General features: G+C 38.9%; 2 protein-coding genes across 3 annotated transcripts in view; one reads left to right on the top strand and one right to left on the bottom strand.

The window, feature by feature from the left end:
- The window catches only part of RAB30 (RAB30, member RAS oncogene family), a 97128-nt gene extending 91018 nt beyond the window's left edge, over positions 1–6110 (top strand). For both annotated transcript variants that reach the window (XM_032167036.2, XM_032167037.2), the window contains exon 5: positions 472–6110. In XM_032167036.2, coding sequence (XP_032022927.1) covers positions 472–722 — 251 coding nt within the window. In that variant the 3' untranslated portion in view covers positions 723–6110. The remainder of the gene's footprint in view (positions 1–471) is intronic.
- An 874-nt stretch (positions 6111–6984) lies between these two features.
- The window catches only part of DDIAS (DNA damage induced apoptosis suppressor), a 48911-nt gene continuing 40507 nt past the window's right edge, over positions 6985–15388 (bottom strand). Inside the window, exon 8 of the mRNA XM_058446256.1 lies at positions 6985–7019. The gene's annotated coding sequence lies outside the window, so the exon portion shown is untranslated. The remainder of the gene's footprint in view (positions 7020–15388) is intronic.

Below are 15388 nucleotides of genomic sequence, written 5' to 3'. Positions count from 1 at the left end.
CATATTTTATTTATTTATTTTTTTTGAGATGGAGTCTTACTCTGTCACCCAAGCTAGAGTGCAGTGGCGCGCTCTTGACTCACTGCAGCCTCCGCCTCTGGGGTTCAAGAGATTCTTCTGCCTCAGCCTCCCAAGTAGCTGGGACTACAGGCGCGTGCCAACACACCCGGCTAATTTTTGTATTTTTAGTAGAGACGGGGTTTCACCATGTTGGCCAGGCTGGTCTTGAACTCCTGACCTCGTGATCCGCCCGCCTTGGCCTCCCAAAGTGCTGGGATTACAGGTGTGAGCCACTGTGCCCAGCCGGCACTCATATTTTAAAGTAAACATTTCAGTAATCACAGTCACATTTGTTTTGTTTTACTCGCCCATCTGTCTGGCTTGACTTCAGATCTGGAGTTGAATTTTGATGCTTCTCAGCCTGCAAAAAGTCAAATGCTGATTCTTTATTTGATTTTACCACTGTTATAGGCAACAAGATTGACCTGGCAGAAAGGAGAGAGGTTTCCCAGCAGCGAGCTGAAGAATTCTCAGAAGCTCAGGACATGTATTATCTGGAGACCTCAGCCAAGGAATCTGATAATGTGGAGAAACTCTTCCTTGACTTAGCATGCCGACTCATCAGTGAAGCCAGACAGAACACACTTGTGAACAATGTATCCTCACCCTTACCTGGAGAAGGGAAAAGCATCAGCTATTTGACTTGTTGTAATTTCAACTAAAGGCTGAGGCACGGAGAAGATAAGGAATCAGCAGCTGCCCTGATGGGCCTTGAGATGCTGGGGAGATCTGGCGATGACTGTGGCTCCCGCTCCCTGACCTTCTGACTCCTGTGGGCTCCTGAGCTTACAAAGCATGGCAGGCCAAGGGCCTCGACCACAGGCCAGCATTAGCAGAACATATAATGGTTTCACCCTTTTCCAGTCTGGAGTTGGAGCAAGGAGAAAATTGCACTGGGCACTCCACGATCTGCAGAGCATGTTGCTTTTGTTTTTTTAAAAAGCAAGTAAAAGCGCATTCCTGAACAGAGTCCAGGGGGAAATGTACTGTGGGGTTCCCTCCTGCACATCAGTGGGTGCATGTGGGAGCTGTTCTTTAGGGCTTCGGTGGTAATCATCTGGGGGACCTGGTTTTCTTGTCTACCAGATAAACCAAAACTGGGAACGCCAAGTACAGTCTCTGTGGTGTGTATTGACGACCCCATGGAGATTTTGAAAAGTGTTATTTCTCTTGTCCACAGGCACTTTCAAGAACTTTGGGATGTAAAAATTAAATGAAACCTTTACCCATGACCAACAGTAACAATCATTGTTTTAATAATATATACAAGCTCCATAACTCCTTTTGGTGCTAATGATTCCACTATTTCACAGACCAAACATTTTAGTACATTAATGTCCTTAACTGTATTATATAGAAATAAAAAAATGGGGGAAGTCCATGAATCAGCACTCTTTCTCAAAGTCCCATTACTACCTTTTTAAAGGTGGAGTTTTGGGAAAAGAGAATACTTTCCTTTTATGTTCCCCTCTGAATCTCTATCATTTTCTTCTCTTGTCTCTCCAGCCCTTTACGTAAATGAAAACGTTTGCAAAATGAAAAAAATAAATAAACAAATGGTTGATGATATTCTAATATAAAAACTTAGCTCTAACACATTTTGAGTAGTATGAGGAAACAGACCAGATATGACCAAAATACTGTGGATTAATGGACTGTAGTGCAGGGCTCCTAGCAGAGCACAGTCCTTGATAGTAGGTCACATCTTTTACTTCCTGGTACTCTCCATCTTGGACAGACCAAGGCTTAGGATTTTGTAGATTTTTTTAGTATGATAAGTGAGAATAGCAACAGATAAAAAGTCTCACGACCCATTTTTATATCTTCGATGATAACCTTAGAAAAATTCTGCTCGTGGAAGCAGATTGAACTGTCATTTATCCCCTCCTTATAATAATGTTACCTTCAGACGCTTAACCACGTTCTTTCTTTTTTCTTTCTCTTTTCCTATTTCTCTGGTCTCTCCTTTTCTTCTCCCCTCCCTCCCTCCCTCCTTCCCTCCCATCCTTATATGCATGTGTTATTGCAAATCTCCAATTCAAATGGAGGTGTATATGCCTTTACTTAGCCAATTTAAAAACAGGACTCAAAATGGGAGATGTGCTGCTGAATATGTGTTTCTTTTTCTTCAGTGCTATACTTTGATAGCTTCCAATTTGTTCACTGATATAAATGCAAATTGGGAAAATAATTAAACCTGTATGCTGTTGATGCTGTCAGATGTTTCTGTAGCTTGCTGCTTAGCATAACTGAGGGATGAGTAATGGAATAAGGATATGATGTGTAATTCCACTGTTGCTGTAGATGGTGACAATCTCAGTTCTGATATGTTGATGTTTGAAAGCTATTTAATTGTAAAGAAATGAGTCATGTAGAGACACGATGTGGATAAAGCCTTTCTGGCATTTCTCTAGCAGGTTCTAGATTGACCAGTGTCTTGGACATGAGATTATGCATATTTTTTAAGGGGCTGATACTTTAGGTTGGCCTCACTGTGTTTTTCCTGATCCTGTGGGAAAGAGAATGGGATCCCAGAAGTTTGGCTTTTTTTTCTTTTAGAATCTGTCTCTGCAGGAAAGAAAAGTTATTTTAATAAAAACCAAAATAATTTATAATAATTGTTGCCTTTCCCTCCCCATCCTCTCCACTAAGCCAGCAACTAAATGTATTCAGAAAACAAGTTAATCAAGGAGGGCAGAAGAATTTTTTTTAAACTGTAAGGAAATGTTCCTAAGTTTAGATTTATTACCTGTCATTTAGGGCAAAAATCCAGTGTCCCCAGCACATGATGACCCAACTTTGTCTCACAGTTGCAAGTGTGTTGAAAATAAAGTTGCTTTGTGAACTTAGAGGAAATGGCTGTGTTAGATTGGACTGATTTAGTTGCAAAATAATACCTTTTAGGGTCACACTTGTATTATTCCCTAGGGTTTAGCCTTCTCTATATACCCTTGGCCAGACTCAGAAGGGGATTAAAAAGCTCTGGTCTTGGCCTCTTTCTTCCTTGTTGCTCCTCCCAGCCTTTCCGTAACTTACCCATCCACAGCCCATCAGCAGGAACACATGAGAATGTGGGACTTTGTTTCTTTTTTTCTTAGTTGTATGAATTCCAGATTAGGCCTTATGGATGCTTGTCTACTAATATATCTGAAGTTTGAAAACAATCCCTGACAATATTGTAGGTGCAATAAATATTAGTCAAATAAACATTTAAGTGCCAAGGTGGGGCGGTGGTGGTCGGGGGGAGCTTTTTTTGATTAAACAGAAATTCCTTCAAGTAGAACTTGAGAAAGGACACTAATTACAGTCATCTTAACCCAGGCCAGGACCTAAATTTATTGGTTTGCCTAACAGTCTTATTGTCATGGCAATATTTGCTAAAATGAGCCTTCTTTAGATAAAATTGAACTCTCATTTAGTGGTGGATGAAAAAAGAGAAATTGCTTTATCATAGTTTAATTTGGCTTGGTCTACTAAGACTACCAGGGTTCATGTATTCCTCCATTTTTGGTGTGATCTTTTTCTTCATTCAATAAAGTTATTAAATATATGGCAAAACTTTTTTCAGTTTCCAATGAAAATGCATGATACTCATGTCATGGAGTCAGGCTTGGGAAAATCTATGAAATAGTAGTTTGCTGATAATGATATTTTCTTATGGCTTTGTATAGACTACATCCTCAAAGGATTTTGTGCTTCTTTGCCCATAGAAGGCTTTTTCTCCCCTTGTATGCTTTTATTAAATCTGTTGAATTATATTAATATTTTTTGAATTTACAAGGCCATTTATCTTTTTGGTAGATTACTTAGATTAGGCCATGGGCTCTTCCTGGCCTTTCTTTTTCTCGGTCTTTTAATCATTTCATGTTTTTATCTCTCCCTGAGTAAAGTGGCAAGAAAACTAAAAATGAAAGTTAGATGGGTTGATTTGATAATGTGTCAAGTTCTGATTTAGAGTTTATAAGGAAGGTAGAAACGATTGGCCAAAATAAGATATTTGGATGAGGATTATTTAAGCCGTTTAGATTTGGCCAGAGACGTCAGATTTAGCAAAGGACTGGGTTCTTATCTTCTTTCATTCATGAATATATGCCTTGGGAAGACACTGGTGATTCCCACAGAATTAGGCCAATGATTTGCCACATTACCCTTTAAGTTAGCTCATAATTCCACCAGATCCCGCACCAAGTTTCAGTTCATGACTCATACTGAATAAATATCAGTTGTAAATGATTTTGAATTGGTCTTCCTACTAAAGTGAAACATCTTCTTTTAAACCAAGCCACATGAATGAAATAGCACAATCAGAAAAAAAGTTTCTTTTTTTCTTTTTTTTTTTTTTTTTTTGCATATCAAACCAATGGCCTTCTCCACTAAGCCAGCAACTAAAGGTATTCAGAAAACAAGTTAATCAAGGTGGGCAGAACTTTCTGAACTGTGAGGAAATGTTCCTAAGTTTAGATTTATTACCTGTCATTTAGGGCAAAAATCTAATGTCTTTTTTATTTCTTAATCCTGTAGAACTCTGTATTTCATAGTAATGAGTACTTAGGGATCATTGCTCTATTAGCCTCTGGGAGAGATCTTCTAGAGTTTGCCATTCCTTTTTTCCCATAATTTTGTTGTTGTTGTTGTTGTTTTAACTGCAACTGGTTACTTTTCTCAACCATGGTCCTGACATGTTTATACTATGATACTTTTGAGACTTCGCTAAAGAATTAAAAGCTGTGAAACAACATTTGCTTCTCATCCTTCAGACAAAATGTGTTCCATTTAAGCAGCATGGTTAAACACTAATTTTGGGATAAGGGAGGGATATGTTTTCTTTACTTTCTTTTTGGATTTTATTTCTGTGACATGAGCCTATTTGTGTTTGGGAGGAAAGATGCCTTCCTTTACATTCTTCACACTGGTAATTTTTTCATACTGAATTAAGAAATTATCATCCCTTCAAAACACATATTAATATAGCAACATTAGAATAAGGGAGATGGCATTTCATCTCCTCTCCTCAGTCCCTTGATGTTGGAATGTTATTATCATTTCCAGGAGCCATACTTTGAAATTTAAAACAAATTGAGGCATTACCAGTCTGGTGAAGGAATTTTAAATGCAAGACATTTAAAGAATACTTGAAGGATCTGGGGAGACTTAGGTTAGGAAAAAGAGGGGAATACAACTAGTGCATTAGAACAAGATGCGCTGTGGTTCAGAGGGGTGGAATGAGGCCCACTGAATGAGGCCATAGGGACACAGATTTGGGTTCCATGTCAGGGCGACCATTCTCAAAAAGTTGGTTCACTATGGGACAGGCTGCCTCAGTAGCCTCTGTCAAGAGGCAAAGATGTGGAGAGGATCCAATTGGTTGGAGATTGGAGCAGGTGACCTATTAACCTAAATTCCATGTTGTATGTAGTACTTTGCCCCTCATAACGTGTTCAATTAAATATCTGTTAATTCATAGCTAATGATGTTTTTAATGGGGCCTCGTTCTTCTGCCACAAGTGCATCCCACCTTCATCTTTCATGGAAGAGGTTGGTTGCATGTTGTTAGGCCAAGAGACTGGCCCTCCATTATGCCCTATGCTGGACTTGCTTTGTCAGTCCATTCATTGATGTCCTGTTGAATCAAAAGGTATTGTTTTAGTAGAAGTTACATGAAGTTATTCATTTATCACTTGCCAAACATAGGCCTTGCTCTGTTTAATAAATAATGGGTGTCTCCTTCAAGATTTTAGGATAGGCCTTTTTAACAGAGCAGAATCTTCTGTTAAAGTTCTCAAACAGACCAACATGAAGTTTTACAGCTCCCAAGAGAGATGGGCTGGTGGGTCACTGACATAAAGCAGTCCACAAGATCTATTTTAGAAAAGTATCAATGACATTTCCTTAGTTGGTTTGATTCTCTTGAGAATACATGAGTTTAAAAGAACTGAGGTCAAATTGCTTTATGTGGAAAGCAATCAAAACATTATTTTTGACTTGAAAATTAGAGGTAACTGTAAGCAACTTTTGCTATTGAAGCCTATGGCCCTAATTATTCCACCTGCAAAATAACTTTCACTCTTGCAAGGCTGATAGACGGCTCTTCATTGGTCTTTTTGTTTTGTTTTGTTTTTTTAAGTCATTGGTCTTAAATCTGTATGGTGACAAATCTATTTGAGTTTGACTGAGACTTTCTTGGACTCCTTTGGACAAGAGGTCAGAGCACAAAGGCTAGTCACCACTTCTTTGACTTCTTGAGGTATGAGCCAAAATTTTACTTTTCCATTGATTTAAAGCAGAATTTTTGGAGATGCTGTGTTCTAGTTCCTGACGGAGTCTTTGGTGATTGGTGACTTTGACACTTCAGAGAGTGATGTGGGGAGTTATATAGAAGGGGAAACGCTAGTTTAGGTGTGAGGAGTCCTAGTATGCCACAAATTAGCTGCGACTTTAGACGAAGCACAATATCTTGAGCATCAATCTTTTCATCTATGAGATAGACCTGTCAGGATTATTGTGAAATTAGATAAGTTGAAAGTACAGTGCTTGGTAAACAGCGCTCAAATATTAGTTCTTTTTCTCCTTAATTAAGAGCAGACTTTGGTCTGATGCCAAGTGTAGATCCTTAAGAGACAAAACAAAGAAACTTTCCTGGCTTCAAAGAAAAGAACTCCATTTCTGAAAGGGTGCCTTAAAAGGAATTCATTTATCTGATCCATCCTTTTGCCTTTGGGCATTACTGTCACCCTCCATTTCTTTACAAACTTCAGGCAAGGTGGTCGCTCTCTCTCTCCCAATAGGCAATTCCAGGGTTGTAAACTAATTATCAGGAAGCTTAATCTTAGAACTGAAATACCTCACAGAGCAATTTAAACCTCTTTCTTCTTGATCCTATTCTTCATGGGAAGAAAACTGGGTTGATCCCTATCTTCTTTTTAAGGAGCCACATTTGCCATTTATTATTGCTCTTTTGCCTATTTAAAAAAATAACAGAAAAAAATAATGATTATTAAAATGAAAATCATTATTTACTTAGTGAATGTCAGGATAGGTATTTATTACTCTTAGCTTCTTATTGGTATCAGATGTAGATCACAGTCTTACTATTGATTAACTCTTCAGTTATATATACATACTTTGATTCTTTAGTCATATAATTGATAACAAAGTGTGCTTCTGAAGAATTATTCTGGCTGTATGGCTCTTGTTTCCTCCCCTTGGTAAAAATGGAGTCATGAATCTCAGTTTTGTGATCTGCTTTTAATTTCATATATGACATTATTTGATGTACATAATTACCAACATCCAAAAGGGTTTCTTCCCCTTTCTACATGTGCACTAAATTCTAAAACAAAAAGTGGAATACAAAATGCCTAATAAAGCAAAAATTCATGTACAGAAAAGCAAAAGATAATCTAGTTTGTTAAGATAATTTGTCACTAGCTGGTTGAATAATGCACAGTTTTTGTTTAAGGTTACACAGTTATGCCTGGATTAAATAACAATAGTAAAACTTGACAAGTCTTTTGAAAAACAGCTGCTAAACATATTGCTTTCTGGAATGTAATCATTAGCAACAAATATTCTCTTACTCTATACAATTGCAGAATGCTAGTGGAACTTTCTTGTAGGTTATTTGACAATGAATGTTAACTGATTTATTTTTTAAAAATGTAAAATCCTCTTATCCCTTTAAGGCCGGTTTAGGCTTTCATGTCCCTGTGGTAGAAAATTTCAAATGCTGGCTTCTAATTTCTACTCACTGAAGTGTCTTCCAGACATACCAGATGGTTGGAACTCCTTTGATAGTATATAAGGGAGCTACATACATGTATTTGAACTAACTCGTGAGCAAAATTTCTGTTTTCAGCCAAAAAAAAAAAAAAAAAAAAGAAAAAAACTCTGCTCAAAATTTCAGATAATACAGGAGTAAAAAGAGGTTTTTGATAATCTGAAGGGAAAAGTGTGCCCCATATATCTTGTACACACTTTTAATGCATGACTTTTAGTATAGAGATGAAATAAAATGCAAAATATATAATTCTGGAGATCTCAGCAGCTAGTTAAAATATTTAGAGAAGCTGCTTTATGAAGACTTAGAGAATCTTTGATCTCCCCCACCTTTCCTATCACTCCATTAAAACATGAATCTTTAATATTAATACATACATAGTTTTAACTAATAAACAGGTTAATCACTGAGTTTTATGAACTCGATTCTTGATATTTGGCTATTGGTTTTAAGCATAGGATATCAGTATTATTTGTATACAGCAGTATATAAAATCTAACTAACTTCAATATAAGAATAGTACTTGATTTTAAATGTTAATATGCAAATATTAACAGTATACATCATATTTTGTGTTCATATATTGATCTTTTTACTTAACAAAAAACCTGTTAGAAATATAACCCACTGATGACCTGAGTCCAATTAGCTGAAAACCTTCTGTAGAAAGATGACTGTATGAAAAATTCAATCAACATTAAAAAAGGGAAGTGGGGAGGGAATACAAACTTGAACAAAATATTCTTAAATGAAGTTGCATCTCTTTTTAAAATTAAGATATAATTCGTGCACCATACCGTTTACCCTATTAAGGTGCAAACTTCAATGTTTTTAATCATATTCACTAAGTTGAGCAACATCACCACTGCCTAACTTCAGAACATTTTCATCACCTCCAAAAGAAACCCCATACCATTTGCAATCACTCCTCCTCCTTCCCCCAGCATCTGGCAACCACTAATCTACTTTCTGTCCTCCATGAATTTGCCTATCCTGGACATTTCATATAGTCAAACAATATGTGGCCTTTTGTGTCTGGCTTCTCTAACTAATCATAATGCTTTCAAAGCTCATCCATGTTGTAGCATAAATCAGTACATTGTTTTCATGTTTAAATAATATTCCATTGTATGTATATGCCACATTCTATTTGTCCATTTAGTATTTGATGGACGTTTGGGTTTTTTCCACCTTTTGATTATAATAATGCTGCTATGAACATTTATGTAAAAGTTTTTTGTATGGGTGTATGTTTTCACCTCTCTTAAAAACAATTAGTCTAACAAATCAAATCAAACCATTTATGTTTATTGAAGTAGAACCTCTTGCAATCCTATTTGGAGAGTGCAACTTATGATCTTAGTTTAATTGTCAATTAGGAGACCCCTGAATAAAGACTAACTCCCCAATATATCCATAAGAATTTTTCTATGAGCCTGTCATTTAGATGTGATAATCAATCGATTTCATGAAGACTGTTTCAGTCTTGTAGAAATTGAGTTGCCATCACATAGAGGATTTCTTGTCCTCTGCATTGTTTAAAGGACAACTACAAATCATGCTGGATAAGAGTATTCATTCAATCTTTCAGGATTCAATGAAGTAGCATTTTAAATATGTAAGTTATTTTATATATTGTCTGTCTTTTAAAATTGGACTTTGCCTCTTGAAAAAAAGTTTGTCAAATCACCAAACCATATGACTGTCCATTCATTGTAGTTTATGTTTTTTATTATTAAGAAATAATTCATACTGAGAGTAAAAGAAAAAGAATGTATTTTGTGTGCAAAAGATGAATGTATTAAAAACTTTTTATTTGTAACAATTTTTTTAAAAAACTAAATGGAAATTGCTTTCCCATGTACTTGTATATAAATAAACATCTCCTGTTGCCCACATTTGGAGAATTATATGCCATCAAAATACGTAAAAAGCAAACAAACTTTAAGTGTACTAATGTCTTTCAGCATGGTGCAAAATGTGCCCTGGATCTGGGGGATCTGGAGACCTGAGTTAAACGTTGATTTTCTAACTGGCTAACTTTGGACAAGTCATTTAACATTTTGCACTATGGTTTTCTCCTTTATAAAACAAGGGGCTAGATTAGATACTCTTTAAGGCCTCCTCCGATTATAAACACTAAACGAGACTACTCTGCTATATTCAGGATGTGAAAATTATATGCTAATTATTTCTACTGGTGAGAAAGATCCTTTATCCTATCATATATATTGGAAGGAGTATTACACTGAGAACTAGGAATCACAAATTCTAGTCCCAGTTCTGACATTGAGAAGCCATAAATTCTAGTCCCAGTCAGTGTGACTTTAGGTTAATCACTTCATTTTAAACTTTATTTTTCCCAACTACCAAAATATGGACACTAAGTTGGATAGCTTCAAGGTCCCTTCCAGCTAAAACACTTTACATGATATCACTTGAGATTTTCTACACAATTAGTAATGAGACTACTCATCACTAGTAGGACATTCATTTCTTCACCGATTCATTTATTCACCATTTATTGAACATATACCATAGGGCAGGCAGAAGAGTCTGCCTTTTAGATGCCCCCATCTCCACTGCAGATGTCATAGATTTGCACCTTTTCTTGAAATTCATTTCCACTCCAATCCTTGCCTCTCACCCTCTGCCTTGGGCGTGCATTTCAGAGATGAATGTCCTGGACTAAGAGTACAGTAGGTCATGGAACATGGTAAGAGTTAATAGGATGACAAAGGGGTCAAACCTTTGACCTTGGGCTCTCTGGCATAGTGTTCTTTAGTTAATGCACCATACGCAATCTGTAACCCTTTCTGCCACTATTATTTAGAATTTATAAAGTATTGGGCTTTGAAAATCATCTGCTATAATTTTACGTTATTGTCCTATGGCAGCTTATCTGCAGTTGGTAGGAGGCTCTTAATTTTGCTACTTTAGCAGCTTCACTAAAAGGATGTGTTTGCAGAAATTTCTTTTCTAAATTAGCACGTCATGGTTTTTAAGTGTTCTATTATATTAGTTTGAACCATATGGAATTGGCATTCTTGTAAGTCAAAAACAGCTAGATATTGGCAATTTTATATCATTCTCATATTGTGTCAGGAATTGGTGGGTTCCTGGTCTTACTGACTTCAAGAATGAAACCACTGACCCTCACAGTGAGTGTTACATTTCTTAAAGGCGGCACATCCGCAGTTTGTTGCTCCTGGTAGGTTCGTGGTCTCACTGGCTCACGAGTGAAGCTACAGACGTTCGCGGTGAGCGTCACAGCTCTTAAGGTGGCACATCTGGAGTTGGCACATCTGGAGTTGTTCGTTCCTCCTGGTGGGTTTGTGGTCTCACTAGCTTTAGGAATGAAGCTGCAGACCTTCGTGGTGAGTGTTACAGCTCTCAAAGCCAGTGTGGACCCAAAGAGTGAGCAGCAACAAGATTTATTGCAAAGAGCCCAAAAACAAAACTTCCACACTGCAGAAGGGGACCCCAGCGGGTTGCCACCGCTGTCTCGGGCAGCCTGCTTTTATTCTCTTATCTGGCCCCACCCACATCCTGCTGATTGGCCCATTTTACAGAGAGCCTATTGGTCTGTTTTACAGAGAGCTGATTGGTCCATTTTGACAGGGTGCTAATTGGTGCGTTTACAATCCCTGAGCTAGACACAAAAGTTCTCCAAGTCCCCACCAGATTAGCTAGACACAGAGCGCTGACTGGTGCATTTACAAACCTTGAGCTAGACACAGAGTGCTGATTGGTGCATTTACAAACCTTGAGCTAGATACAGAGTGCTGATTGGTGCATTCACAATCCCTTAGCTAGACATAAAGGTTCTCCAAGTCCCCACCAGATTAGCTAGATACAGAGTGCTGATTGGTGCATCCACAAACCCTGAGCTAGAAACAGGGTGCTGATTGGTGTGTTTACAATCCCCTAGCTAGACATAAATGTTCTCCGAGTCCCCACTAGACTCAGGAGCCCAGCTGGCTTCACCTAGTGGATCTCCCACTGGGGCACAGGTGGAGGTGCCTGCCAGTCTCCTGCAGTGCGCCGGGACTCCTCAGCCCTTGGGCAGTCGATGGGACCTGGCGCCTTGGAGCAGGGGGCGGCACTCCTCGGGGAGGCTCAGGCCGCGCAGCACAGGGCGGCTGGCGGGGAGACTAGGGCATGGCGGGCTGCAGGTCCTGAGCCCTACCCCGCGGGGAGGCAGCTAAGGCCCGGCGAGAAATCGAGCGCAGCGCCGGTGGGCCAGCGCTGCTGGGGGACCTGGCGCACCCTCGGCAGCTGCTGGCCCGGGGGCTAAGCTCCTCACCGCCCGGGCCGGCAGGGCCAGCCGGCCGCTCCCAGTGCAGGGCCCGCCAAGCCCACGCCCACCCGGAACTCTAGCTGGCTCGCAAGTGCCCCGGGTTCCCGCCCCTGCTTCTCCCTCCACACCTCCCCGCAAGCCGAGGGAGCTTGCTTCGGCCTCGGCGAGCCCAGAGAAGGGCTCCCACGGTGCAGCGGCGGGCTGGAGGGCTCAAGCGCGGCCAGAATGGGCGCCGAGGCCGAGGAGGCACCATGAGCGAGCGACGCTGCGCGGGCTGCCAGCAGGCTGTCACCTCTCATTATGATCTTGTAAGTCATAGCAGCAAAGACTGGCAGGCAAATGCCACTAGCTGTAAAAAAAAATTAAAACTCAAGTTTTTTCATTCTGCTTTGTTTTAACTACTAAGGGAATTTGGACAAGTTAGTTTGCCTTGCACATTGGTTTTTCCACTAGTTAAATGGGACAAATTGCAAACTTGCATATAATTTTAAAATGCTCATTCGTATAAAAATCATTACAGATCACTGAAGAAAAGCATAAATACAGTTTATTTCTAAAATATCAAAATGTTTAGATCATTGTGCTTCTTACATGGGCAGTGTAATACTACAGATACGCAATCCTTTGGCAAATTGGAAATCAGTATTTTGAAAAACATTGAGGATCACTATTATTAATTGACTCAGTTATTCCATGTCTGCTACCTGGCAGACTATTAATTGATATATGCTATCTATATACCTCAAAACGCACCTGCAACCGAGAGATGAAACCTCGAGCTATAGTTAAACCATAATCACATGGGTGTACTTTCGGCCAGGTGCTCACATCTGAATATTTCAAGACCTGTAGTGCATTTCAGGAACTGAAATATCTTATTTCCATTACTTGAGAGAAACCACATGTTAATAATATAAGACATCTTATCTGTATTTTCATGCCTGGAATTTATACGGGCCATAGAATGGTTGCATTTTCACATCTAGATCAAAATAAGCTTGGAGAAACAATCTTTCTGACTTTGATCTTAGAGATGAACCTAGAAGAATTAACAACTGTATGAGGCATAACATTCTACAAAGTTTACTGATGCTCATATTTATATTTAATCTTCATTGTAACCCTGTGAAGTACTTTCAGCTCCTGAAGTACAATGCATACAGATTTTGAGGCAAGGCAAAAATTAAGACACTGCTTTGAACATGGAAATATTCTGGGCAAAGGGAAGGAAGAGTACAAAGGCTTTAGGCCAAGGTACCTATATTATTTTGGACAAGGTACTTAACCTGTTTTCACCTCGGTTTTCTCATTTATTAAATGAGGATCTCAATGCTTGTCTTCATTTATTTGTCAGTTACCTGTTATGCGCCAGGTAGTGTTCTAGTGACTGGAACTATAGCAGTGAACAAAATAAAAAAAAAGTTACTTTTGTGGAATTTGCGTCATAGCATGGCAGGGGTAGAAAATAAAGAAATGTATAGTACATCAAGTGGTGATAATTACTATGAAGAAAATAAGGCCAGGCATGGTGGCTCACACCTGTAATCCCAGCACTTTTGGAGGCCAAGGTGGGAAGATTGCTTGGGCCCAGGAGTTCAAGACCAGCCTGGTCAATATGGCGAAATCCCTTCTCTACAAAATACCAAAAATTAGCTGGCATGCTGGTGCACGCCTGTAGTCCCAGCTACTCAGGAGGCTGAGGTGGAAGGATCGCTTGAGGAGGAGGTCAAGGCTGCAGTGAGCAGTGATTGTGCCATGGCACTCCAGCCTGAGTGAGGGTGAGAAAGAAAAAACAAACCAGGGAAAGGTCATGATGGTGGAGTGTTGCTAATTTATGTATGGTGGTCAAGGGAAGGCTTCATTGATAATGTGTCATTTGAAAATAGACCTGAAAGAAGTGAGGGAGGGAACAGTATACAAATCTTGATGAAACGTGTTCTAGGCAGAGGGAACAGAATGTGCACAGACATTAAGGCAAAAGAATTCCTGGTTCTCTAGGAGCATCGGGGATTCTGGTATGGGTGAAACAAAATCAATGAATAGGGGTAAGGATAGATGAGATTTGAGGGGGATACTGGCATAGCTCACACCACCTTGGAGGCCATTGCAAGGACTTTGGTTTTCACTTAGAGTAAAAAGGCAGCCTTTGGAGGGTTTTGAGTAGAGGAGCAATTTGGATTTATATTTTAACATGGTCACTCTGCTGCCCTGTGAGAATAGATTATAAAGGGGCAAAGGCAGAAGAAATGAAACCATCTAGGGAGACTACTGCTACAATGCAGGTGAGAAAAGGTGACTTGTACCATAGGAGTAAGTGTGAAGATTGTGGGAAGTCCTCATGATTCTGGCTATATCTTATTTAATTTTGTATTATATTATAGAAAATGTCAACATAGATAAAAGCAAAATAGTGTAATAATACTTTATGTACACAATTATCAACTCATGGTCAATAATTGCAACAATTATCAACTCATGATCAATAACTGCAATAATTATCAACCCATGGTCAATTTTATTTTATCTATATTCCCCCCATTTTCTCCATTCTGTATTATTTTGAAGCAAGGCCCATACATCACACAATTTTTTTCTTAATTTTTAAATTTCAATTTAATATAATAACTTTTTTTTTTAGAGATGGGGGTCTTGCTTTATTGCTCATGCTGGTCTTGAACTCCTGGCCTCAAGCAGTCCTCCCACCTTGGCCTCCAAAAGTGCTGGGATTACAAATATGAGCGCCTGCACCTGGCTCATCATACAACTTCATCCAGAAATATTCCAGTATGTATCATTAAAGGACAAGAGTTTTAAAAACAATCATAATATCACTATTGTATCTGAAAAGTTTTAAATATATCTTTGATATCCTCAAGCATGGATTCTGTATTTTTTTTAAAAAAGATAGAACCTATAGGTCTATTTATTTTTTTTTTGGAGACAGGATGTCTTTCTGTTGCCGAGGCTGGACTGCAGTGGCACAATCACAGCTCACTGCAGCCCTGAACTCTTATGCTCAAGCAATTCTGCTACCTCAGCCTCCCAAAGTGCTGGAATTACAGACATGAGCCACTGTGCCAGGTCTGGGTTTATTTTTTTTTTTGTAAGATAATGCTAATAATTTGGACACTGACGGCTGTTTTACTAATCAATGGGCCATTAAGAGCAGAATTATTTGGCTTTAGAAAATTGTGCAAGGCAAAAACAAAAACAAACACCCAACCATGTGGTGGTTGGGCACAGTGGCACAT

The sequence above is a fragment of the Hylobates moloch genome, unplaced genomic scaffold (genome assembly GCF_009828535.3).
Source record: "Hylobates moloch isolate HMO894 unplaced genomic scaffold, HMol_V3 SCAFFOLD_11, whole genome shotgun sequence".
NCBI lineage: Eukaryota > Metazoa > Chordata > Mammalia > Primates > Hylobatidae > Hylobates > Hylobates moloch.
Note: the sequence above shows the minus strand (reverse complement) of the source record. Positions and strands in the feature narration are given on the sequence as shown.